This window comes from Muscardinus avellanarius, assembly GCF_963383645.1.
Source record: "Muscardinus avellanarius genome assembly, chromosome: 6".
Classification (NCBI taxonomy): domain Eukaryota; kingdom Metazoa; phylum Chordata; class Mammalia; order Rodentia; family Gliridae; genus Muscardinus; species Muscardinus avellanarius.
The window spans coordinates 1,643,185-1,670,858 of NC_137791.1; the positions used below are offsets into that span (position 1 = coordinate 1,643,185).

At 47.0% G+C, this 27,674-nt stretch overlaps 1 protein-coding gene across 1 annotated transcript; it reads right to left on the reverse strand.

Annotated features, from left to right (window-relative positions):
• Positions 1 to 662: 662 nt before the first annotated feature.
• BBS7 (Bardet-Biedl syndrome 7) lies at positions 663 to 27,422 on the reverse strand (the record flags this gene model as incomplete). Its single annotated transcript, XM_080697985.1, has 19 exons — positions 663 to 796; positions 2,347 to 2,470; positions 3,038 to 3,141; positions 3,227 to 3,336; positions 5,384 to 5,548; positions 5,795 to 5,934; positions 6,839 to 6,904; positions 7,278 to 7,352; positions 7,741 to 7,933; positions 9,619 to 9,721; positions 10,335 to 10,419; positions 13,052 to 13,182; positions 14,532 to 14,648; positions 15,043 to 15,115; positions 17,766 to 17,952; positions 21,812 to 21,987; positions 24,316 to 24,378; positions 25,981 to 26,046; positions 27,387 to 27,422. The coding sequence occupies 19 exons, from the start codon at positions 27,420 to 27,422 to the stop codon at positions 663 to 665; spliced, it is 2,148 nt and encodes a 715-aa protein (XP_080554111.1).
• Positions 27,423 to 27,674: the final 252 nt, after the last annotated feature.

Genomic DNA, 27,674 nt, shown 5'->3' on the forward strand with positions numbered 1-27,674 from the left:
GACTTCCGCTGGCAGGACACAGACCAGGTGCCGGCCCAACCCTGCAGCTCGCTGGAGAGCCGGCTGTCTTATGGAGTGTACAGACTACGGAGCTGCTGTGCAGGTCACGTAAGGGACGACAGAAAAATAAAAGCACACTGTGGGGCCTGGAGTTTACACATTTGTGTGTATATTATTTAAAAATCTGGATATAGTTCTCAATTCAAATAAAACACCCACTTGCTAGCTGGATGTGATGGTGCACACTTGTAATCCCAGCATTCAGGAGGCTGAAATGGGAGGATTGCAGTTCGCGGACAGTCTCAGCTACTTAGTGAGGCCCTCCGCAACACAGTGAGACCCAATTTCAAAATAAAGAATAGGGCAGGGGCTGTAGCTCAGAGGTCAAATTCTCCTGGGTTCCAACCCTAGACCCGCAGGAAAAAATAAAACACCCACTTGCCAAAAGGTCATTAGTATATCTCTTTTAGTCATTCCATTGATATTTCAAAAATTAAAAGTTCTCGTCATTTCCATTTTTAAACAGTTTGCTCCATTTTTCAAAAGGAGTACGAGTCTTACTTACAGTCGGCATGTCTCAGTTAGCTGTTAAAGCCACCCTGCGATCCTGCCCTAGCTCTTCGTGCTAAGCAGACCACGCTGGGCCTCACCTCGTCTGCGGCTCAGGCTGCGTCAAAGAAAGCGATGAGCGCACTTTGGTCGTAGCTGTCCAGGATCTCCAGGAGGAGCGGCACTCTGCTCTTCACGTTGGTGCCCTTGAACTTGAACTTGTCTATGAAAAGGTCAGTGATCATGCCTGGAGAGAAAACAGCCGCTTCTGTGACTCATTCCTTCCTTTACTCACACGGTATCTCATAAGCAAGAAGCCGCTTGGTGATCTACCACACACGCTGAAAAGTGCTGATGCCTTAAAATAGTTAGTTGGAGGCATTTTAAGACAAATTTCAAGACAGAACTAATATTAGCTCTAAGTCCTATGCCGCGCACCCCGGTGCCGGCCAGCTCTGCGTCGCTGTTGGCACGTGAGCCATCACAAGGGCTGACTTTTCTTACTGAGCAGTTTCTTTTCTGAACAGCTTTTCTCAGAATATTCCACCTGCATGTCCACTGCTCTTGTCATGTAACCTGAAAGCCACGACTCTTGGGTCCAAGGATCTGGGCATACCCTTTCACCTTTTAATTTCCCCAGATATAAGACAGGAACAATTTAAGCTGCCAGCCATTTATCCAAAACTCTTGATGCAAGATGTATTTCAGAATTTTTCATATTTTAGGTGAAAAATAAAAGGAGTATACTGAGGGGTGTATGGTACTACCCCAGGGGACTGGGCTGGCAGCATCAGCTAACACACAGAGGTATTTCTGTAACAGAGTACACAGATAAACATTTACACCAAGAAGAAGAGAAAAGATGAGAGTTTACCTCATGTCAGTTCAGGCCTGGTTTGTCATTAACTTATTCAGATTAAGTCAGGCTTTGCGGGCAAGCAATTTATGAAAAGGCTTTGGTCTTCAAAGCTGTCTGGCTTTTCAAATCACCACTAGAAATGATGGGTCTGTACCACCGATCCCTTAAATTCTTAATGTATGAAAGAAAGAGGCCCCGGGCCTGCCACGGGGAGCACTGAGACTTCAGATACTCTGGTCACCATCTGTGAGGAAGTCTCTGGCCTGTGATAAGAATTCAGCAGCAAGCTGCAGGGCCAGCGCGGAGTCCGTGACTGCGGAAGGCATTGGGAGCGAGAAGGTTCTTATGCAGGCTTTCCACTAACCGGGCATGTGACAAAAAATTATGTAGTCCCATATTTTAAAGAACATGGAAACAAAGGCAGCGCATCGGCCCTGCCGAGCCGCGAGGCCTGCGTGGGTGACACCTGGGGCCCACCAGACCCGCCCTCTCCAGCTCCGCCCCCGCCCCCCTCGCCCTGCAATTCCGCTTTCAATCCAATGTGTGAAACACAACTTTTCACCATCAAAGCAGAACGAGCTTTAAAATGGCTCAGAACACAGATATTCCGTATTCAATCTCGCCTCACGACAATAATGCTACATTTTTATATCTCACAGGAGCGACGCAACCTGAGAAGCACTGTGTTAGTTTAACATGTCTCTTCACACACATTAATATAGAAGCTCTTCACAGCTTCCGAGTTTTTACCAGCGTTTTATCAAGTAAAAACATTAGATTTTAAATCTAACGTGACACAACACAGACGCGCCACGCCATAGGTGGGTCTCTGGCTCCCGGCTGCCGGAGCCTTTTCCTGCCCGCCGGCTAAGCTCCGTCACGGGCCCTTGCACGTGGGGAGCGAGCAGGCGCGCCGGCGTCCCAGCACCACCACTGACCATAGAGCCTCTCCAGGTGTGCAGGCTGCCGTTTGTACTCTTCCTGCAGGTGGTCGGCCTCCTCCAGAATGCAGCGATACTCCGGGATCAGGAAGTCCGTATTCCCCTCATGAACTTGCAATTCCTTATTGAAAATGTAAAGACAGAAGCACCTTAATGTTTAAAATTCAAAGCAGCAACACATTAAAGCATAATTTTAGAAATAAATCCCACTACTTGGAATAATGATCACAAGCCGAGTGTGGTGGCGCACGCCTGTAATCCCAGTACATGGAGAGGCTGAGACAGGAAGACCGCAGGTTCGATCTTGTGAAGGCCAGCCTCCACAGACAGTGAGACTCTCCTCACTACCCGAGAGTGAGACCCTGTTTCAAAATAAATAAAGCCAGGTGTGGTGGCACATGCTTGTAATCCTAGCACTTAGGAGGCTGAGACAGGAGGGCGGCAGGTTGGAGATCAGCATTGGCAATTTAGCAAGACCCTGTTTCAAAATAAAAAAATTAAATTGGGCTGGGAGTGTAGCCCAGAGGCAGAATGCCCTGGGTTCAATCCCCAGTACCACTAACGAACTAATTAAATAACTAAACAATAACAGAGCTGGAGTGTAGCCCAGAGGCAGAATGCCCTGGGTTCAATCCCCAGTACCCCCAAATAACCCCACTATGCTCGTGAGTCTGACACAGATACGCACCTTTAAGGCGTCGATTAACTGCACTTTCTTGGCCAGAAGCAACTGGTGCTCCAGCTTCGGGTGGATCAGCATCAGGGTGTGCTTGACCGAGACGTCACTGATGTCTGGGGGCACAGGCGAGTCACTCTCATCAGAAGCACTGCTTAACACCAACTACAGAAACTCAATCACGCTGGGCTTTTTTCTTACCGTATGATATGTTGAGGTTAATTTTCCTTTTTGTAGCTTCTTTAGAAAGCACATCTTTTAGGATGGATATTGTAGAAATGTTGTCAGATTTAAAAACTCCTTCTCCTTTTCTGTAAAAATTAATATATTTTTTAAAAGCAAAGCTTTAGAAGGCAAGAGTCCCATGACCAGACTGTAAGACGTACTGTTTAGGTTCACTGTGTATCATGATACGTCAGGCGTACTCACACAACAGGCACCCAGCTTTTGGGCACACTCATGACACTAACCTGCAGGACACACGCCTCTTAAAGCTACATGACAACTCATATCATTTACATCATTTTCCCTTGTCATCCCCTTCAGTACTAGCATCTCAAGTGTGAGGTGCGTTTCGCCGTGCTTACTCGCACCCAGGTAAGCGTGTTTCCTGCGGCCATGCGCTCATCCTCGTCCTGGCATCACACCTGAGGACCCGCACGCAGGCCACTGCGCGGCCACGGCCCCTCCGCTCTGCCCTCTCGGTGGCTCAGGGGCAGCAGCCTCGGCCCACCTCCAGATGTCACCACAGCCAGTGGCGCAGGACTGGGGTGGTCCCTGGGACTTTACTGGGGGTGGGGGGAGGCTCCGGTCACTGAGAGCTGTCAGGCCGTAAGCTAGGAGCCACTGTGGCCGCCATGCCACCGCACAGGAAGCCAGGAGAAAACAAAGGCAGAGTGCGGCGGGAAGGGGCGAGGGGGACCGAGGCCCTGCGGAGCCACGCTGGCCTGCAGACACAGCCCTCCGCCCGCACACGCAGGCCCGCAGACACAGCCCTCCGCCCGCACGCGCCGGCTGGCTTGTGCTTCCTTTCTTTTTGTGATGACCACAAGTTTATGAACTGATAATACCTAAGAGTTGGTTTGAGGAGAGAACAGTTAAGGCACAGAATGGTAAAGAGCAAAGGTTTAGCCGGGCGTGGTGCTGCACACTTGTAATCCCAGTACTTGGGAGGCTGAGACGGAGGATCACAGGTTCGCGGCCAGCCTCAGCTACTTAGTGAGACTGCTTCAAAATCAGTAATAAAAAACAGGGCTGGGGGTGTAGCTCGTAGGTAGAACGCCCCTGGGTTAAGTCCTCAGTACCACACACACACACACACACACACACACACACACACACACACACACGAGCAAGGTCTGCTATTGTAAAAGGAGGCAATGTGCCAAGGGTCTGCTGAACGGTCCGCTGTGGCTGCCGCGCGGGCCCTGCAGCGGCGCCCGCCAGAGCGGGTGCTAACACAAACTCGACCTCTGAGGAGTCCCTGGCCCACGCGCTGTGCTGTGTGTCCACGGCTACTTCCAGGACTTGGCATGGTCAAGTCTTAACCAGGAAGCAAGAAGCTGAACTCCGAGAGCTCTCCCTTGCCGATGAACCTAACGGCACCTCCACAATCACGGCCCGGGATGTGAGGGAGCGTGAGCACGCTGAGGCCTCAGGACCCGGCCCACTCCAAGAGCAGAGGTAGAGACCGGCTCAGGCAGGAAGGAGGGGAGGTCACAGCCACTGAGAAATGGGGAAGGGCGGCAGCCATGGGACGTGGGGACGAGTGAGGGGCGGGCGGCAGCGAGGGTCCCACAAGGGTAGAGAATATAGTGGCTCCGTGCAGTAACGTGAAAGCTTCAAAAACATGCGGTGCTCCAGCCTTGAAGCTTCATATTTTGCACAAAGAAATTCAACTGGAATTTTTACTGGAATCAGGATACTCAAAAGAGCTTGGGAAGGACCGTCATCTGTACGATGTCTTTACATTGGTCACTATGGCACATATTACCCCATTTAACCAGGTCTTTTCTAGTAGTACAGCTTTGCAGGTTTCTTCATGTACGGTCTACATATTTCTAAGAACAGTCCCACAGATCTTACGTGGACATCGTATTGTTATGCTACTCTGATAGGATCTTTTAGGAACATTTCCTACTGGTGGTTGTTCTTGTTGGGAATTCAGGAAGGTACTGATCTTTGTACACTCATTCTTACAATCGCTTCTCCAGACTCATTATTGTATGTGGCATTCCACAGAGTCTCTTGAACAGTGTAGGTTTCTAATCATCGTATTTGGAAACCACTCCTGCCTTCAACACCTGAGCCACACTCAACCTCCCTCCCACACACGGCAGCAGGTGTGGCCAGTAATACCTGTAGGCGCTCTCCAGCTGTGTGTCCAGGAAGGTGTTCTGAAAGTAAAACGTCACACTTTCTCCTGCTGGCGGCTTTTCAGGAACTTCAGGCAGGCAAAAAACTACCCAGGAGTGAACTTCGGCAAAACTGAACTGGCCTGTGAGTGTCAGCGTATTCATGGGTCTGTAATAGCAGATGCATGAATGTACGTATGTGGACTATGGTAAAGACGCATACATGCACATTTATGAACAGATGTTTGCAACAGTAACGGAACAAATGTTTTTAAAAACATGTAATTTTCTTGAGCATCCACATCAAAAGCGCAAGCACTTGGCATGATGCGAGGGCAATATAGAAATAGCTACCAAAATTTACACTACAAAACAGTGTGGTAACATGGAGACACAGCGCTCTCTGCTGTCTGACCTGCCGTGATCGATACAGTGGGTCCTCTGATGGAGGGACAGAGGTTTGATGTGGTACTGGCGGACCTGACAGGTTTTGGGCTGGATCCTTGGAGTCACGTAGGCCTGAAGTGTGCCGTACTGGCCTTCGATGGAGCGGACCTGACAGGCCAGGGGAGAGAGGGAACGAGAGAACTGGCGATACCAACACAGCTCCCGAGGTTCCGCCCGAGTCCCAAGCCTTTAGCCTTCATCTCTTCTGTACTGTTTTGAGGGATTTAAAGGTATCCTCCTAAATATTCTTTACAACTACAGTAAAGGAAAATTAAAAGCCGTTTTGAGAAGTCAATAGCAAAAATAATCAATCTCACACACCTGGGACCACAGGTGTGTGCCCCAAGCACGGCTTCCGACTGTCACTCTGAAGTCCTCCCTGCCACGTATTTTCAGGTGACCTGCCTATACTTACTGGTCGATGCATTCTAAGACAGGACATACACACTTGCACAGTGTCCTTTCCTGCCTGTAACGCTAGGTGTAAACACAGTTTATAAGCCGAGCACAGTGCCACAACCTACAATCCCAGTACCTGGGCGGCTGAAACAGGAGGATCACAGGTCCAAGGCCAGCCTCGGCAAGTAGTGAGACCCTGTTTCAAAAATAAAAAGGGCCAGGGGTATAGCCCAGAGGGAGAATGCTACTGGGTTCAATCGCTAGTACCACGCCCCCCCCAAAAAACAATCATAAATATATTTTACAAAATTTACAATGCTTAAAATCTGCTTTTTTCTTCTTTTCTAAACGGCGTCTCACTAGGTTGCTGAGAATCTCACTACATGCTGAGGCTGTCCTCAAACATGCGATCCTCCTGTCTCAGTATCTCAAGTACTGGATCCCAGGTGTGAGCCCCAGAGGCTTCCGGCTGTCACTCAGAAGGCATTACTCCAAAATGGTTCCTTTCACAAAGGACTCCAGTGCAAAGGAATGCCGTCACATGTTGTAGGGGCACCAGTGGTGAAAAAAAGAATTTGAGCTTTCAAGTAAAGGTACCTTCTAGCGTCTTTACCTTGAGCTCCAGCCTCGTGGTATTTGCCTGGCACCGGTAAGTGGCAAGAAGGAAGTTGTCATTTGACTGAGAAGAGTTCAAAGTTGAAAAGAATGAGTTCGTGTTTTTAGCCACACACACAAAAATCACTCCCAATTTTTACTATTTCCTGAATACCCATCACCTGTACGATGTGCTTTGCAAACACGTTCTCCTTCATTCCCACAAACAAACCTAGGCATTAAGTTTTTCTAATAAGTTTTTCAGATAATGAAAGAAACCGAGGTGATGCGGGAGGAGCTGGCAGGCTTTCTGGATTGCCCGAGGACAGGGAGAGAGGCCAGAGGCAGGTCTGAGAGAGGGCTGCCAAGAACCACCGCAGAGCGGCGGGCCGCCTCCTCGCAGCCACGACTCAAGACGGCACGACCGGAGTGGAAACGGGAAGAACTGACATGCTCACCTCAGAGTCACAGCTGCTGAAGCTGACGACGGCGGAATTCTTATCCACATCAAGCAGATCTATTGGGACATCGCTCTACAGACAAGCAAAGGAAAGAGGCTCAGATGAAAAACCCAGAGACAGGCACGAAAGGTCTCTCTGAGAGCTCTCCTTGGTTCTAGTGCATGTTCCTCTTTAAATCTGAGTATGAATTCTCTTCATTTGTATTCAATCAAATATGCTTCTAGAAAATAAATTTAATAAAGTATAAATGTTTTACAATCACCCACTTTTCTAGTTTGGATTATCAGATCATAAAATGACATCTCGTAACATCTCCTTAAAATTATAATCTTCCTATTTTAATCAGTACTAAAATGTTACTATTGAGCCATCCTAATCAGAATTCCTATCAATAATAATAGTGTATATGGTGTGGAAAACAGACGCAATAATAAACTAAGAGATCGGACACTCTGCTCACCTGTATTAGGACGTTATCTATTGGGGTCTGCACCTCTAAGACAAGGCTGTAGCTGGCATCGTCCTTATTTAAGGTGAACTTGTCGTTTATACTAAATGAAGGTGCTGCTGATTTTGCTGTGCTCGACTGAGAAGACTGTTGATAGTTCTCTCTTTCCTGCAACACCTTGTACTGCAGAAGCTCCAACTCGCTCCTAGAGGAAAATATACACAACTCTGTCATCTCTAAGCATATGAGGTCCTTACGATGTATGCAGAAACCTGAGACATTTACTTTTGCAAAACGGGTTTTTTTACTGGCTGAGCTAGAAGTATAACACCAGTAGGAGCAAAATTTTTGCTTCTATCACTGGCTAAATTGATTCCACATTATTAATCCCTGATCCAAAAGTTAGAACATCTATTTGATCCCACAGTATCAAAAGTAATGAAGTGTAAGTACCAAGGTGGGTTACAGATAATCAACTGGAACACATAAAATATGGTAAAAGATGCATCAGTACTGATGAGAAGAGAACCTGAAATGTCACAACACACAATGAGAAGGCTCAATGAGAAGAACACGGCGTGGAGAGCCAGCCAGCGTGTATCTTAGTAAGACAGGAGGGCAGTGACAAGAGAAGCTGGGCGTGGGGGCACGCTTGTAATCCCAGCACTCGGGAGGCTGAGACAGGAGGATCGCGGTTCGCGGACAGCCTCAGCTACTTAGTAAGGCCTCCATAACTTATTGGGACCCTGTTTCAAAGTAAAAAAAAGCAGGGCTGGGGGTGTAGCTGGGAGGCAGAATGCCCCTGGGTTCCATCCTCAGTAACACACACACACACACACACACACACACACACACACACACACACGCAGCAGAGCACAGCCCTTGGCCCTGGGAGCACAGCTCCCTGGCGGCCGGCGGCTCCACTCTGCCCAAGGCTGAAAGGCCTCTGCCGGGCTGGGCTGCTGAAGCAATGGCGGGGAAGGGAAGGACGTGTGGAAGGGGAAGCAGAAGCCGGGTAGCGCAGCCTGAGGCTTGGCGACCCCCGAGTCTGGAAGAAGCTTACAAGTGATCTGTGCAGTGAACAAAGGAAAAGCTGCTTTTGCCCAAGAAATATTAACTACTAAGCACTACATGTTTGCTTCTAGGCAGCAAGTGTCTGGTGGAATCAGGAGACTAGGTGTGAGTAAGAGCACGTCCCGAGACCATGGCAGCCATTAATACCGCTTGGCATCTCGCTGGCTGAACATCCCGAGTGGAGCTGGCTCACTGTCTGCGCACCCCAGGGCTCGCCCTCCGGCGGCGCCGGCGGCCCGGCATGAGCCACAACTCCTTGTGGCATCTGCTGCTTCCAGGTTCCTGTGGCCTCCAACTCCCACCAAAAAACCAGACTTGCCCTTATTCCCTCAGAGGTCAGCAGGGCTGAGGCGGGCTGTGTCAGGAAAATCTCCTAGCGCCCACCTCCTCACTGTGGGAAGCGGCCTCATCTAAGTCTGGGTCCCTCCTCACAGGACCGGTCACTGAGCGGGCGCCGGGCCGCCTCCGAGGTCAGCACCATCCGCCACACTGAGAAAACTGCATGGAAGTTACAGACTCCCGGGAACAGAAACGTCCAGCACGTCTGCCTGGGCTTCTTCCTAATGTCTGAAAAACGTGCACACTATGGCCGTCTTTCACTAAGCAAGTGAGAAAATGCAACTCTGGAAAGAAACACCACCAGAATAATGGATAGAAAGGTTTTCTGTTAGCTCTGGAGAATTCACCAGTACTTGCTTCTCAAACCCATGAACTTCAAAAGATATCTGTACCACTCCTTGCAATAAAACAGAACGCGCCTGCAGTACAGAGAGGCAGTGCCACACTGCACAAGACGAAACCAAGCAACCCGGTTACCGTAAAGAAGAAATCTTATTCTTCATCTCCTGGTTGACCTTCAGCTCTTCCCCTGGCCCCCTTTCCTTGTGAGTGGGCTCAGTCGTCAGACCTGTGATCCAGCCTGCAGAGATGAGTTACAACCGTGTCATTGGGGCCGCAGTACTAAAAGGAACACGCTCTGTACGCTGTGTGCAGAAACCCTAATCCACGTGCCCCTCGTCTACCAACGTCAACCTGACTTCACCCTAGAACCGCTTCCAAAGAAACAAAATAAATCCAAGCTGGAAAAAATTCAAACCCTAAAAAACATACTTAAGCACGTGGTGATATTGTGGTGAGATTGTGTTTTTCTAGAAATACAATAATTAATTAAAGGAATCTTTCAATTCATAATAGTTTTTTCAAGAATAGAATAAGCACATTCTAGCAAATTCAAAGAGTCACAAATAAGAACTACTTTTCAAAAATGACTTTCATAGTAATTATTGCAAAAGGGCAAGCGTTGCCTACTTAAACATATAAACTAAATTTTATTAAATACTTCTCTTTACACCAAGGAATAGCATGTGTCATTCAACCCTCCTGGATATTAGAGAAGTGCCAGGCACTCTTGGAAAGTGGCATTCAAATGTGAGCTATCGTACGCACCTTCTTTTTGTTTTTGCTTTTCTCAAGGCCTGGGCAATGCTGAGCCGCACCCCCACCCTCTGCACCCCGCTTCTTCGCCCCGTTACCTGAATACGTGGCCACCACGATCTCCTCATAGCCATACTTCCCCACGCACCCGCCCTGGATGGACGTGACGCTCTCAGACAGAGTCTAGAATAGGTTGGAGACCAACACAGACTCACTCACTGAAGGCCTCACCAGCATGTTCAAATAAGATGCTATTTTTCTGTCTCCAGACATTTGACATGTAGTTACTGAATGAATGTTATGTGCAGGCATTGACATCAGAAAAACAAAATACTGAACAAATGCCAGAGAATTCCAGGGATTTTAAATTTGGAAATGATTCACTTGACTCTAGTACATTTGTGTGTACCGCTCAGCTGACCCCGTGATCATCTAACAGGCAAAATGATCTATCTGCTTAAAGAAAGGAAGTGGTTTTATTTATTTTATTTTTTATTTATTTATTTATTTATTTTTTGGTGGTACTGGGGTTCCTGGAAGCCCTTCTTCCTCCGGGCTACACTCCCAGACCTATTTTATATTTTTGAAACAGGGTCTCTTACACCAGCACGGCTGGCTTCGAACCTGCACGATCCTCCTGTCTCCGCCTCCCAAGCGCGGGGATTACAAGCGTGCGCCACCACGCCCGGCTGAAAGGAAGTGGTTTTAAAATTACATAGGAAAAATGACTAGCAGAGACCTTGTCTGTGTTTTCTCCAAGGGGAATTTAGATGAACTAAATGAGGCAGCCTCCTGTACATTTTTAAATTAACTTCTAGATTTTCCATCACAACTTTATAGTTACAAAGAATGTAATTTCTGGAAGTTTGGAAATAATATCACCTTTTGAGGGGGGCACTGAGGATTGAACCCAGGGGCCATTCTACTACTGAGCTATGCCCCCAGCCTTATTTTATTTTTTATTTTCAAATACAGTCTAGCTATGTTGCTGAAGGCCTAAGCTGCTGAGGCTGGCCTTGAACCTGTGATCCACATGGTTCCACTCCTCCTGTTTGTGAAAGCAACACCTCTGTTGTTACAAAGCAGGAGGGTGACAGAGAAGGCTTCTTAGAGGCAGACCTGGAGGGCGGGCAGATGCCCGTCACTACGGACGCTTGGAGGAGAGGCCGAAGAAGAGACTCTAGGCCTAGAAAGGAGTGGCCACCGGCAAGGAGGCCCCTGAGAGGCCCAGCCCTCCAGGCCCGCCAGCCAAACAAAACCTACGTTCTCTATAAAGGATCCTGCCCCAGGGATTTCACTGCACACACAAAAAGTCAATTAATACACCAGTTCATAAAAATCAAAGATTCCACATAAACAAAAGATACTACTCAGCTGTAAACAAGAAGGGGTCCTACATTCAAGACCATGCGGATGGAATTAGAAATCATGTGAAACAAAAGAACACAGGTACAGAAATATAAGACCAAGTGGCCCTGCTAGTCATAGAGTTACGAGCAGCGTGGTGGTGACCAGGGCCTGGGGAGAGTAGAGGGAGAAGGGGCAGGAAAGGCTGCAATGGCCACTAAGACAGAATTAAATACAAGGAAGAAGTTCTGGCACCCAAGGCACAGCCCAAAAAAAAAGTCCTGGTGTGCCACTGCACGGTCGGTGACTACAGACAACAATTTGTACTGCATACTTCAAAAAGCTAGAAGAAGCCAGGGCGTGGCAGCGCATGCTTGTAATCCCAGCAGTTGGGAGGCTGAGACAGGAGGATCACGGTTCACGGACAGCCTCAGCTACTTGGTGAGACCCTCATACCCTGTTTCAAACTAAAGAATACAAAATAGGGTTGCGGGTATAGCTCAGAGGTAGAACGCCCCTGGGTTCCATCCCTAGTACTGCCCCCAATAAAAAGAAAAAAAAGAAGAAGAAGAAAGCTAGAAGATATTTAATGCTTTCACAGAAACGATAAATATCTGAAGAGATAAATGCCCAACCTGATTTGAACATTACACAATATATAGGTTCCCAAATATCACATGGCTCTCCAATAATATGTATAATTTTTGTTTTTAATGTATCACTTAAAATTAAACTTAATTAGAAAAAGAATACAAAGGATTCAATTTCTGCAGGATTATTCTCTTTGTGGCTCTCTGCCTGGCATGGACAAGCTTGACTGTGAGCTGACATGACTTGGGATTCCTCTTTCCTTATAGACCTACAAGTAAACCTGCACTTATCTCTCTCTGCGTAAGGTTACTTGTGATATCGTCCCAACAAGATGCAGTTGATTCTTGAACTCTTGTAACTTTAAAACAATAATCTCACTCACAATACCCAAACACAGAAATGTAACTTCACTTCTACAATGTTTTATGCGCACTCTCCGAACTCAGGCAAAGTATTTAAATCTTTAGAAATTTATAATATTTTATTTTTCTTGGTTTTTATTTTTGTGGTACTGGGGGTGGAACCCAGGGGTTTTTCTACCTCCGGGCTATACTCCCAGACCTATTTTATACTCTATTTGGAAACAGGGTCTAAGTTGCTGAGAGCCTCACTCAGTAGCTGAGGCTGGCTTCCAACCTGTATGATCCTCCTGTCTCAGCCTCCCAAGCGCAAGGATTACAAGCGTGAGTCACCATGCCCAGCTTGAAATGTATATTTTAAAGCATAATGAAATAGTAATTCATTATTCAGTTTAGAAATAAGCCAATTGTGCAGAGCAGCCAGAACTTTGGCAGCACAGCAATCTTCCGTAGGAAACGCAGCCCTCTCCGTAGTGACACGACAAGCCGTGAGCACTGAAGTCTTCACCTGCGCTCACCTGGTCAAAGCGCAGAACGGGCTCGTTTGCACTGTCGAAGCCATACACTTCCACCGTCCCATCATCTCTCCCAATGAGCAAATCTTTAACCCCGTCACCCACAATATCAAAGCTGTCGATACACAAGATACCTTTAAAAAGAAGTGAGACACGTCAGTAGGAAAACTAAGAGCTGTAGCCAAGTATTACCAAAAGGAATGAAGAGTAAAAATAGCCTCAGTAGCCGAGAGGCCCCTGGGAGGGCGAGCAGGCGCCTCCCCCGGCCACCCCCGGCCGGCCCCCAGGCCTTCCCTCTCAGAGGCCTGCAGCCTCTGCCCGCTTCAGCAAGGCCACTCCAAACAAGAGGCTTCAGGCCCCTGCCCCGCCTCCGCAGCCCAGTGCTTCGGTCTCATTCCTTTGTTCTCAGCCCCATAGCAAACCCACTGGCAAATTCTATAGGCTCCACCTCCACAGTATGTACTGAAATCGTGCCCGTCTTCCCCACCAGCTAGTAAGCCTGACGAGGCTAGCCCAGACTAGGAGAAAGCACGCTAGCAACAACCCTCGCGTGGCTCCACGCTCCCACCTTCGGCCTATCCCTCATTCTTTCTCCGCGCAGTGCACTTGTTTCAGTGAGCGATGGCGCCACAGCCCCCGGAGCGCCTCAGCCAACTTCCCATGCTCACCCGCAGCGCCGCCCAGCCCTCCTGACCTCCGGCTTCGCTGCCACCGCGCACTCGGCCGCGCAGCCAGGCAATCACGACCACCTCTGCCACAAGGCCGCTCTACTTTTTTCCCCTTTTGGAACATTAATTTTCCCCAAATCTTCGCATCTCCATCAATGTTTCTTATCAGATCTCAGTTCGAATTTCACCTGTTCTAAGGCACTCTCTGACGCTCAGTCCACAAGCAGCCCTCCTCCTACTCTCCTCTTACACCTGAGTTGGTAAGGCGACTAGGGGAGGCTATCTTACATATTCATTCACGCATACTGAGTCCTAACAAGTATTTAAGGAAATAATGAGGACACGAATAGACATCCTGTACGTATGAGCAGCCACCTCACTGCCTACCAAGTCAGGTACAGACACCCTAGAAAGGTATAAATTCCTTAGGAAATAGGGACATTCCCTGACCCAAGGGACTTCTTTGTAGAGTACCAAGTACTCCCAGGTTCCAATTAACTTCCTACCCCAGACAATTAAGAATGGATTCTGGCATAGAATGATAGACATGAGCCTATCTATCCCAAATTACTATTAGCATTTCTTACTTTAAAAAAAAATTGCTATAAAAGAGGTGGGGAGGTCACTAAAAGAGATACTGCTTTTCTTGTGGGAAAAAAAATGATGGCTACAGTGTGACAGACCTGATGATAATCAACACGTAACACGCGGGCCAGAGGTGGCTCTGAAGTGCCAAGTCTCCCTACACTACAACCACACACAGCACTCAGCATCCTGACACTCGCTCAGGTCAGAGGCTGGCCTCCAGAGCCCACCTCCCCTCTTCTTGTCGTTCCGAAGCTCCCACTTGTGCACAGGTTTGGACGTGGTGATCTGAGTGAGCCCGAGCTTTCCATCTGCCGTTCCGAAGATCAGGTCTTCTCCAGAATCACCTGGTTGCAGTAACCGTGAACATATTTAGAGTTTTTTAATGTACTGAGACCTCTTTAAGGTTAAAGTATTATTCACAGAAATCTATCATTTTAATATGTAAGCAGACAGAAAACTTAATTGGGGAGGATGATTATATGTGGATAGATATGATTATATATGGATAGACAGATATAGGTATATATCCACAGAATTTTATAATCACAAGAGATAAGACCATCATCTAATTTGAAGAAGAAACTGAAAACTGGAACCCACAATAACTCACTATTGTGAGTTACTAACAAATTATCAGAAGACAACTGTCTGAATTCCAGTTCATGATCTACAGTTTCCCACATTCACTGACTGTATCTGAAGAACATGGAAGGGACGTGAAGCTGAAATCCTGATTACCGCCGTTTCCGTTGTGCAGTGCCAAGACGGTGGGTGGGCCGGGCACTTCAACTTCATACGTCACATTGGACCCCTGGAGGAGAGCCAGTGATCAAAAATGGAAACAACACAAACTGAACACAGGCATTCGTGGATAGCACCAAGAGTCAATACAGTACTTAACAAGCTCTAGAATAAAACTAATGAAAAATCTAATCATGAGGGTCAACCTGGATATATTAGAAATTTTGCATACATTAACACAATTGAAAGTAATATGCATATATACAATGTAAAGACCATGGAGGAAATATGTAAAATATTCTCCAATTTCAATACGTTGTGTTTGTGTCTGCGTGTGAGTGTGTGTGTGCGCGCACATGCACGTGTTAGTTACTGGAAACTGAACCCAAGGACATTCCATCTCTAAGACACACCACCAGCCCCATTTTATTTTTTTATATTGAAATAGTCTTGCTAGGTTGTTGAGGCTGGTCTTGAACTTGTGGTCTTCCTGTCGCAGCCTCCCAAGCACTGGGCTTAAAGGGCTGTGCCACCAAGCCTGGCTACTTTTCACTTTAAATATACTATTTGCCTAAAAACCTACATTGGTAAATTTTCCTTTCAGAACTCTCTGGCAGCAGTTATTTTTCCTGTCCTCTCTAGCCCTACATGAGGGTTTGACTTCAAGGACATTCCGACATTTAAGCAAATCCAAAGTTCTTTCCTAAGGAAGTTTCTGCCTGTCTTTAGGTCTCCCCAAAGCCACTCTAGTCAGAGGCCAAATCGCCTGCCATTTAGACCAGAGAACAGCTGAAGGGCTTTTGCCATTTTTGCCAGTTATAGATAGAATTCAATGAAAATGAAACTTGCCAAGTTAATAGGAAACATGGCATACCATTTTCCTTACAAATATTTTCATGTATATTTAGAACATATAAAAGAGCCATAGGCCTTATCGTAGTTATCACTTTAAAGTTTAGACGTCTGTCCACAACTACGTGAACACAAAGAACCTACTCAAAGTGTAAGGAGCGGCGGCCTATAGAGGGGACGCTGCCCTGGAGGCTGGGGACAGGGGTCCAAGTCCTTCCTTCCTGCAAACCCTTAGGGACAGTAAGAATATGGACTCCTTCTTGTTAAACAAAGCAGACCCTAGAGTTCAGCCAAATGCCAGCCAGCCCGTTAAAAGCCTGCCCCAACAACTCATATCTGAAAGCGAGGTGGGGGGAGAAGTTAATAGGCATATACCCTAGAACGGACCTTGAACATTACTTTCCTTGGGGGGAGGGCCAGAGTCACTGGAGTCTTTTCCATCTACAGAAGAGCGGATGCCAAGAAACAGACATCTGGCCTCGGAATTTATGGCCAAACTTTTAGTAAACTGTCCCAGCTACTGTCAGCCTAATCCACCCGCCATTAGATGCTAAACCTCAAAGGGTTCTGGACAGCGCTCGCGAGCAAACAACTTACTAACAGCCGCTCTCCAGAAGACGCCGCAGTAACCACCACCAAGAACATGGCCTGCGCAGCGCTTGGGCCGCACACGACCACCAAGACTGGCGGCCGTACACAACCACCGAGAACATGACCTGTGCAGCGCTCGGGCCGCACACGACCACCGAGAACATGGCCTGCGCAGCTCGGGGGCCACACACGACCACCAAGAACATGACCTGTGCAGCTCGGGGGCCGCACACGACCACCAAGAACATGGCCTGCGCAGCGCTCGGGCCGCACACGACCACCAAGAACATGGCCTGCGCAGCGCTGGGGCCGTACACGACCACCAAGACCGGCGGCCGTACACGACCACCAAGAACATGGCCTGCGCAGCGCTCGGGCCGCACACGACCACCGAGAACATGACCTGCGCAGCTCGGGGGCCGCACACGACCACCAAGAACATGACCTGCGCAGCGCTGGGGCCGTACACGACCACCAAGAACATGGCCTGCGCAGCTCTGGGGCCGCACACGACCACCAAGAACATGACCTGCGCAGCGCTGGGGCCGCACACGACCACCAAGAACATGACCTGCGCAGCGCTGGGGCCGCACACGACCACCAAGAACATGACCTGCGCAGCGCTGGGGCCGCACACGACCACCAAGACCAGCGGCCGTACACGACCACCAAGAACATGGCCTGCGCAGGTCGGGGGCCGCACACGACCACCAAGAACATGACCTGTGCAGCGCTCGGGCCGCTCACGACCACCAAGAACATGACCTGTGCAGCTCTGGGCCGCTCAGGTGCTCTTCTGGAACTAGAACGATGCCAAATGACTTTCCCTCTTCCCTCTATCGCTCCCTCGCTTATCCAGGCAAACTGCTGGGAGCTTACTATGATCCACGGACTGTCGTAAATATTGGATAAACTAAAAACACGTATTCCCTCTCCCCAACACAATTTCTTCCTTTTTTTTGGGGGGGGGAGAAAGAGGATAATGGACAAAGAAAGGGGGACAGTGCTGGCAAAGGCTTTCCGTCTCAGCCAGTCTGGACTGTACTGCTCACACACTGCGGATGCAAAGGGGGAAAGTATCCTTTTTCCTCCATATTTGCTCTCTAAAAACTTGCAAAAGATCTAAACATATGTGAAAAAAATTAAACTATCACTTAAGTTAAAATAAGTTCCCAAATACACCTTTCGGGAGGACACTTTCAGTAGGAGTCACTAATTTATAATAATGCTTGTAATCGCTCATTTTCGTAATTCACAGAAAGTTATAAAAATGCGACCTGTAGGACTCGGAGCACTCTGTCCTGGCAGGCCAGCACGGGGGTGATGCGAGGCGATCTGTCCACTGGGAGGCAGAGGACATCATTGATCTTGTCCCCAGAGAGGTAGTAGTGTTGGTCTTTGCAGTCACAGTAATGATTATAGATGTAACTCGTGCTGAAGAAGAGGTCAGAGCCGGATATGTGCCTGAGAACGTTCAAGAGACATTGAAGACATCCATCATTTAAAAGGTAGACACATAGCTGGGCGTGGTGGTACACGCTTGTAATCCCTGCCCTTGGGAGGCAGAGACAGGAGGATTGCGCAGGTTCGAAGCCAGCTGCACGCTGGCTTAGGAGACCCTGTTTCAAAAAAAAAAAAAAAGTAAAAAAAATAGGTCTGGGAGTGTAGCCCGGAGGTAGGAGGGCTTCCAGGAACCCCAGTACCATTTAAAAGGTAGACATGGCCGGGCGTGGTGGCGCACACTTGTAATCCCCGCGCTTGGGAGGCGGACACAGGAGGATCACGCTGGCTTAAGAGACCCTGTTTCCAAATAAAAACTATAAAATAGGTCTGGGAGTGTAGCCCGGAGGTAGAATGGTTTCCAGGAACCCCGGTACCACCAAAAAAATAAAATAAAATAAATAAAAGGTAGGCATGGGTAATTGAATTTTTTAAGAGGTGTAAACAAAATGGTTTATTTAAACTGTTTTCTGTTGTTTTATCATGGACTTAGAGAACACATTTTCCCCCACTTAATTTCTTGCCTTTATGTGCGTGGTTCTGGAGTCGGAACTCAAGAGGCTCCACCTTGAGTCACATCTGTACCCTTTCACTGTCTGTATGGAAACAGGGTCTCCAGAGGTTGCCAGAGCCCCGCTTTGCTGCTGAGGCTCCGTAGGACTTGCCAGCCTCCAGGGTCATACCAAGACAGGACAACAGATGTGCGCCATGCCCAGCCAACTTCTAGACTTTTTGGCAGTTTTCTTCCCCCCTTAAAGATGAAAGTGAAGATTTGGGGACTTCAGGCTCCTCTATAAAAGCTAAGCTTAGAAAAGCTGAAAATAAAAGTAATCATTTGTGTGCAGCTGAAGACAACGTCAAAAAGGAACGGTTTTGAGTGTATTAGGTGCCACACACTGGCCTAAGTGATTTACAGACAGTAAGTCACTTAATCTTCATAAACCTACATCCAGGGAGCATTATTTCCCCTTTTACAGGTGAGTGATGAGGTGCCAACCTGCCTGATGCACAGGACTAACAATAGTAGCCAGTCGTGGTGGGAACGCTTATAATCCCCGCGCTTGGGAGGCTGAGACAGGAGGGTCACACAGGTTCGAAGCCAGCCTCGGCTACTTAGTGAGGTTTTCAGCAACCTAGTGAGACCCTGTTTCCAAATAAAATATATTAAAAAAAAAAGAGGTCTGGGAGTATAGCTCGGAGGTAGAAAGCCTCTGGGTTCCATCCCTAGTACCACCAAAAAAAAAAGAAGAACTAGCAGTAGTAGAGCAGACAAAAACTCTCTAGCTCTGCTGTTAACACGAGCCACACTCGGTTTCTGAGAAAGCCTATTCACAGGCAGTCTACTTCACAGGATGGGCAGTGGGAAACATTTCCATTACAACTTTATCTTGAAAAAGTTAATGAAAATAAGTTCAAAGGGTTCTAACAAAATGTACGTAATAATCACAATGATATTCTAATAACTTATGTTACATCCATTTTTTTCTTGGTGGAGCTGAAAATTTTTCACAAGAATTACAAATACTATTAGTATATTCATATATAGCAGTGTAACACAGGTCAAGCAATCCTAATCAGAAAGTCCAAAATTTTTTGAGAACTAACAATGCTCGGATTCTGGAGCACTTCAGATTTGGGGTTTTCAGATTAGGGATGCTTTGCAAATACTCCTAAATCTGAAAAGCACTGGCACTTCTGGTTCCCAGCACTTGAGAAAAGGGACACTAAGCCTGCTTGTGGAGCTTCCACATGATCATCCAGAGGGCAGCTTTACCTGAAGGCTCCATCGACTACTCCCCTTGTCAGTCCATCTAAACATTTTCAAAACTAAAGCTACTCCGTGGAGAGCCTGTCCTCCGCCGGCCCTCACTTCTTCAGCAACCGAGTGGTCTTACTTCGTGACTCGGTGTGTAGACAAATCCCATCTTTAGCAACCCCATGCAGTCTGCATCTTTTTTGGGATCTGCACTCCTGCTCTCTGAGCCAGGTGCATGGTGAGTATATTTACTGGCCACGGTGCTGCCAAGCAGTGGCCGCCACGGATGGGGCAAGGACGGAGCACGGACCAGGGGGCATGCGGGGAGTGGCAGGCACTTCCTAGGCCGTCAGTTTCCTTGCTGCCATTTTCAAGTTACAACCACTGTTTCCCTATGAAGCGTTACAAACAGTTGATAAAATAATAGCTAATTTGCAAAAACTAAGTGACAAGACTTTCCCTCCCATCTCTGTCACCTCAATAAAAACATTTAAGAAACTGACCAAAAAGACCATTGCTGGGAAAACCGTTCTCCTCCTCACCCCTCTACACGCAACGCACCTCTCTGGACACAGAGGAATCTGAGTAGTACTTTAAGATTTTACAATTATCACTGTCCATGTCTGTCTACAAGAGCGTTTCAAAAGTGTTCTGGACTTGCTAAGCCACCTGAAATTAAATTCACCAGGCCAGAGTTTTATGCTGTGCGTGACAGGCATTATAAAGGACAACTATGTACCCGCAATGAACCAGAAGTTCCCAAACCCAGGAGTCTGGCGACTCGTTCAACTTGGCTGCATCAGATGCAAAGGAAGAACTTTAAAACAAACACCCCCCATTCCTGCTTATCCTGATTCAGCAGCCATGAGGCAGGAGACCAGCCGAGCTCCCAAGGGCTCTTCCAGGAGGTTTTTTTTTTTTTTTTTTTTGGTGGTACTGGGGTTCCTGGAAGCCCTTCTATCTCCGGGCTACACTCCCAGACCTATTTTTACATTTTTATTTGGAAACAGGGTCTCCTAAGCCAGCGCGCGCAGCTAGCTTCGAACCTGCGCGATCCTCCTGTCTCTGCCTCCCAAGCGCGGGGATTACAAGCGTGCACCACCACGCCCGGCTTTTTTTTTTTTTTTTTTGGTGGTACTGGGGTTCCTGGAAGCCCTTCTTCCTCTGGGCTACACTCCCAGACCTATTTTATATTTTTGAAACAGGGTCTCTTACGCCAGCGCGGCTGGCTTCGAACCTGCGCGATCCTCCTGTCTCCGCCTCCCAAGCGCGGGGATTACAAGCGTGCGCCACCACGCCCGGCTTTCCAGGAGGTTTAAGAAACTGGATTGGATGAACTTTACGAGCCTTTGCAGCTCCCCATGCCTCAAAACCTAAAACCTTAATCACAAAACCTCACAACTCAGCAAGCCAGTAAGGGGCAGTTTTCACTTGGCCTCACCTGATTCACCTGAAGTCAGACCCGGCTGTAGTCGCCAACTCTGACGGCCAGCCTTTAATCTGCCGCTACAGCAAGACCAGAAGGACCAAGAAGGGCTACAGAACAGGAACTGAGTACCTAGGGTGGGTTCACTTTTTTCCTACATATTGATCATGAATCATAACTGCGTCAGGCACCGAAATATGAATGTGTATTACAGTTGACAACAATCCATTATACATTTTAGAATAACCAACAGAGGATTTTGAATGTTTCCAGCACAAAGAAATGATAAATGTCTAAGGTAATGGATAACACTAGTTATTCTGATGTGATCATTACATGTTCTATACATTGTTGAAATGTCTCTCAATACCTCAAAACAATGTATGATTACTAAGTATCAATTAGATAAGTGTGTGGTGTGTGTGTGTGTGTGTGTGTGTGTGTGTAAACTTCTTTAAAAGATAACATGTCAAGAGCCAATGAGTTTTGCATTGATTCTAGGTCAAATTTGGTTTCTGACTAACAGAAAATTTTAGCCAATTTTATTTTCAAACTTACTAAGATATGATATTAATCAGACACTCTACATCTAGCCATAATATAGAGAATAGGGACTTTAAAAACAAGAAGCATAAACATACAGAGCTTTAATGCTTTCGGTGAGGTTTGTTTCAAAGGAGAGAAACTGTTGTCCTCGCTTGGTGAAGCCTCTAATCTCAGACCCTGCAGCAACGAAAATATCCTCCTGAGGTGTGTTAAGAACCCCTCCTAGTTCCAGCCTTGCAATCTTCTGGCCTGGCAGAGTCTTGAACACTGTCTGCAAAAGTCATTAAAAAGAAGTATGGAAGTTATTTTACTGTAATCATTTTTTCCTTTACCACACAGAAAGCTAGTTTTGAACTTACAAAGTATTATATTTACAATATATAGAAACAGTTTAGACGAGACGTATTTGTTTTAGAGGCTCTCCTGTTCCTTTGCTAAATATCCTTAAACATTGGAATATTTACCCTCACACATATTTTAATGGCATTACTAAAGTCTAAACTCTTGCAATGCAAAGTAGGGCTCCCTAGATTTATTAAAATGTAGACTTTCGAGCCCAGTCCCACAATGGCTGAAAAACAATCTGCTTTAAACCCAATTCCCAGCCACAGGACACCATCTGGTTGAGAAGGAGGGCTTCTACAGCAAAGGCCTCTTGGCAAATTCTTTCATTAGGGTCAACAGACATGTTTTTATAGCTTAATCATCTTTTTTTCTTTCTTTCCGGGTCTGGAGATGGAACCCAGGGGCATCTGACCTCCGAGCCACACCCCCTGCCCTATTTTTTATTCTTTATTTGGAAACAGGATCTCACTAAGTTGTGGAGGGCCTCACTAAGTAGCTGAGGCTGTCCGCGAACCACAATCCTCCAGTCTCAGCCTTCCCAATGCCGGGATTATAAGCGTGTGCCACCACACCCGGCTAATCATCTTTTGAAAATCATCTCTCCTGAATTTTTACAAATGTTTATAAATTTTATCTTTTATTTTATTTTTTGGAAGTACTGAGGATCGAACCCAGGGGCATTCTACCTCCAATCTATAGTTCAGCCCTATTATTTATTCTTTATTTTGAAACAGGGTCTCACTAAGTTGCAGAGGGGCTCACTAAGTAGCCGATGCTGGCCTTGAACCTGCAATACTCCTGTCTCAGCCTCCCAAGTAGTGAGATTATAAGCATGTGACACCATGCCTGGCATTTATAAATTTCAGTAGCAAAGGACCACATAATTTGCTAAAAATGTTAAGAGATAACACCTTAGCCATACCTCTATTTAACCTAAACAACATTCTTATCATTCCTTTTTCCTGCTCATTTTCTATTTCCTTTTCGCACCACTCTCTCCCTCTCCTAATAAAGGCATGACTGTGTAAGGAGAGAGTGAACACTCCTGGAGTAGCCTACGAATAATGCAAACACGTGCTCAACGCTTCGCCTCTGTTGTAAACGCCTTAGTCTGTGCAATACACACCAAGCGCACAACTCAGACCCAACTTGTGACTAAGCTTTGACTCCTGCATGCGGCGATGCCATGGTAGCCACTTCCTTGATCAGGATGCCCTCAGTGGCCAAGGTGATGGCCATCACTCGGAGGACTCCATTTGGCTGTGTAAGGCCCTGCCTTACTGCAGTGGACAGACCTTCCTGCGAGCTTTGAAGAGTCAGGTCAGCACTGAGCAGGGACTGAGAGGATCCAGATGCAAGGGGCTGTGGGAGCCTCAGGAGCCGAGAAGAGCTGCGCTTACAGACAGCAATCCAGGAGGGACCTCAGAGCAACATGGCAAGGACTGAGGACCACCCACCACCACGCGAGCCAGGCTGACACCTAGGTGGAAACCCTGAGCCGGACTCCTGGTCACGGACAATAAACGTGTACTAGCACGGCACACAGCTGCTACGGGTGGTGTCTTAGACCACTTGGCCGGTGGTCTGCACTGCCCTGTGGCCTCCCTGCAGACATCCACAAGGCTCCCTGGCCTGGGTCTTCCCGCGAGGGGGTCCAGGACCCCCGGAAGATACTAAAATCCACATCCCTCATTTAAATAGTGTGGTGGAGGCCGGGCGTGGTGGTGCACGCTTGTCATCCCAGTACTTGGGAGGCTGAGACAGGAGGATCACAGGTTTGCGGCCAGCCTCGGCTACTTAGTGAGGCCCTCCGCAACTTAGTGAGACCCTGTTTCAAAATAAAGAATAAAAAATAGGGCTGGGGGTGTGGTTCAGACGTAGAATATCTCTGGGTTCAATCTCCAGTATTGCAACAAATAAATAAATAATAAATAAATAACAGCGTGGTGTTTGCACGTCTTCCCATACTCTGAGCCGGCACTACTTTATCATACTGAATACCATGTCGAAACCATGGCAATTACTGAAGAAGTAACAAGAAAAAGGTTTACTTGTGTTCAGTGCAGATATAATTTTTTCCCAAATATGTTTGATCCTTGGCTGTGAAATCCACAAACACCGAGGGCGGACTGCTCTCTCCTCGTGACCCATTTTTCTCATGTCAGTGTTTGGGAAACATTTCACCTAGCGGTGTTCAGTAAGTAGTGCATTCATCTTTTAGAAAATAGTTTTCCCCGTTAAAAGTTACACTTACCACTACCTCTCCTTTCTTCATGCCAAAGCACATAACTACCCCATCGTGGTCTCCTACGACCACCTGTAAGAGATTGAGAAGACCGAAGAGTACCATCAATACAGTTTCAGACCCCACGCACTGCTTAAGAAACCACATCGAGCTTAAGCATAGGGCCGAATGTGAAGAGTCACAATTACCCGGAAAAGCTACTTAAATACCTTTCCCTATTTTTAGCTTATGTATCTGGATAAAGCTGGATTTGCTTCACAGACTTCGACCGAGATAACACAGCACACGGGCTTAAATGCAGAAAACAGACATGAGAATCCGACTGCCTTGGCTCATGCTGGGCATTAAAGAACCTGCAAAAGTATAGTGCCACTAGTCTCCCTAATCTTTTTGTTCTGAAAAGGTTACTTTTTAAAGCTGGGCGCCGTGGCACACGCTTGTAGTCCCCGCACTGGGGAGGCTGACACAGGAGGATAGCAACAGGTTCGAAGCCAGCCTCAGCTACTTAGTGAGGCTCTCAGCAACTTAGTGAGACCCTGTTTCCAAATAAAATATAAAATAGGTCTGGGAGTGTAGCCAGAGGGTAGAAAGCTTCTGGGTTCCACCCCCAGTACCACCAAAAAAAAAAAAAAAAAAGTTACTTTTAGTAAAAATTTGTTATCTATGTAAACACATAACGAGTTTATTATTATTTTTATAATAAAATATTGTAAACATTTCTTAGCTCTAATTTTAGTATTTATAGATATAACTACATAAGTAAAAGTTCTTCAGGATCTCTAATAATTTAAATGTGTAAAGGGGTTCATTTTTTGTGGTACTAGGGATTGAATCGAGGGGCATTTTATCTCTGAACACGTAGCCCTATTTTTTTATTATTATTTATTTTGAAATAGGTCTCACTAAGTTGCAGAGCCTCACAAAGTAGCTGAGGCTGACCTTGAACCCCAAATCCTCCTCTCCCAGCCTCCCAAAGTACTGGGATTACAAGCATGTACCACCACACCTGGCATTATAAGAGTTCTAAGAACAAGACATTTAGAAAACACTGATCTACTAGACTGATTATAACAAATGACATTCAGAAATCTATTTACTTATCTTGATAAAATATTGATATAACAGGATAATGTATTTATTTCACAGCTATTAAAATACTCAACTAGTTTTCTGAGAAATTATAATTGTTTCGGGGAAATCACTGGGTCAAAATTTCTATTAAAAATCAATAGTTAAGTTAAATACAAAGCTCAATATCAGAATACTTACTGACTCTTAAAAATATGAGAAAGTTTAAAGAAAGGATTTTATCTACGTTCTTTTATTTTATATTTCTTTGTCCATATACACAATCTGCTATACGCAGTGGAAATTATTACCAGAAAAATGGAGTATGGCTTTTTAACAAGTTTGCTTATGCTATTTACTTGCCGTACGTAATATTTTTAATGTCCAATACAATTCCATCTATAAACATTCCCTGGTATTCCAACTTCTGTTCAAATTAAAAGAAATTCATTTCCATTTAACACTAGCATTTTAATTTTTTTAATACTTTTATTGGTGCATTATAGTGAACATTAGCATTCTTGTAAGACTACCTTATCAATAAAGAGGAAACACACTTTCCTCCGAAAGCAAGAGACGGTGGCAGAGCCGGTATCTACTCAGTACCTTTTGTGTAGCTCTGTGTTTGGAAGCAGGGAGTAGCTTCATGGTCTTCTGGGAGGTCACTCCCACCTACAGAAACACACCAGACACCGAGTGAATGCTTTCTGACATGCTATAACTTGAAGTTATATCAGAGATTAAAAGGACCAGCAGATGACATCATAGTTAAGCCTTTTTTCAAACTGGACTGATAAAACTATTCTTCTGAGTATAGATATATGATTTTATTCTACATTTTGAGGAATGCTGAATTAGCATCATTAGTATGCTACATTAGTGTTCAAGTTTTTTTATTTATTTATTATTTATTTATTTATTTATTTATTTTTGCAGTACCGGGGATAGAATCCAGGGGCATTCTACCTCCAAGCTATACATACCCCTAGTGCTATTTTTTATTCTTTATTTTGAAACAAGGTCTCACTGAAAAAGGGCCTATGTAGCTGAGGCTGTCCTCAACTGTGATCCTCCTGTTTCAGCCTCCCAAATGCTAGGATTACAATTGTGGGCCACCACGCCCCGCTAGTGTTAAAGTAGCAAACACTTGTAATCCCAGCGCTTGGGAGGCTAAGACAGGAGGATCGCACAGGTTCGAAGCCAGCCTCAGCTACTCTGTGAGGTTCTCAGCAACTTAGTGAGACCCTGTTTCCAAATATAGTATAAAATAGGTCTGGGAGTGTAGCCCTGAGGTAGACAGCCTCTGGGTTCCACCCCTAGTGCCACACACACACACACACACACACACACACACACGCTTAGAGTAACCTACTTAGATTTGCATTTTTAAGTGGTGACAGGACAGATTAGAAAGGTAATATTTAGGGAGAAAAGTAACAAGATATGGTAACCGGTTGGATGTGCTATTAAGGTAGAAAGCCCAACAAACCCAGGGAAACTGACCAGGGAAACACTTGTTATCAAGAGATAAAACAGGGTGGCTGAAAAGATGGGGAACGATCATCCCAGGGCTGATTGAACCCTAATAGGCAGTGTGGTGCAGCAAAAGGCACAGCGATGGTGCATGCCTGTAAACACAGAGCTTGGGAGTCTGAAACAGGAGGATCGCGGGTTCGAGGCCAGCCTATGCAACCTAGTGAGCACCTGTTTCAAAACAAGTTATAAAAAGAACGGGGGTGTGGCTCGGGGGGAAGGTCCCTGGGCTCAGTCCCCAGTATCCACACACACACACCAGAGGAAAAGGGGCACCTAGGATTCAAATCGCAACTCCTTAACGTTTGGCCACCGCGCAGGCCCGGGGTCTTCGGGACCGAGTCCCGCCCGCGGCCCCTATCCCGCAGCTCCGCGAGGATTAAGTACTCAGACGCGCTAGCTCCGGGCTGGGACCGCTTTGCGGATCGGGGGCCGTGGGGTGCGGCGGGCCCGGGCGCCCTGGTTCCCCGCCGCGTCACCTGCGAGTAGTCCACTCGGTTCAGGACCAGGTCCATGGCCGCGGCGGGCGGGAGCGCCGCCGGACGCCGGACGCCGAGGCGCGGACCCCGCCGGGCCTCCGGAGCCGCCGCGCAGTCTCCAGCGCGTCGGGGCGGTGCCGGTGACGTCACCGCGCACGTCGGCCCGCCCACTGCCCGCCCGCTCCAATCGGAGGCGCGGAAGGCGGGCGGTTTCCATGGCGACCTGGGACGCGGAATGGCCCCGCCTCTCCGCGGGGGAAGCGCGCCGTAATCGCTGGGCCGCGGGAA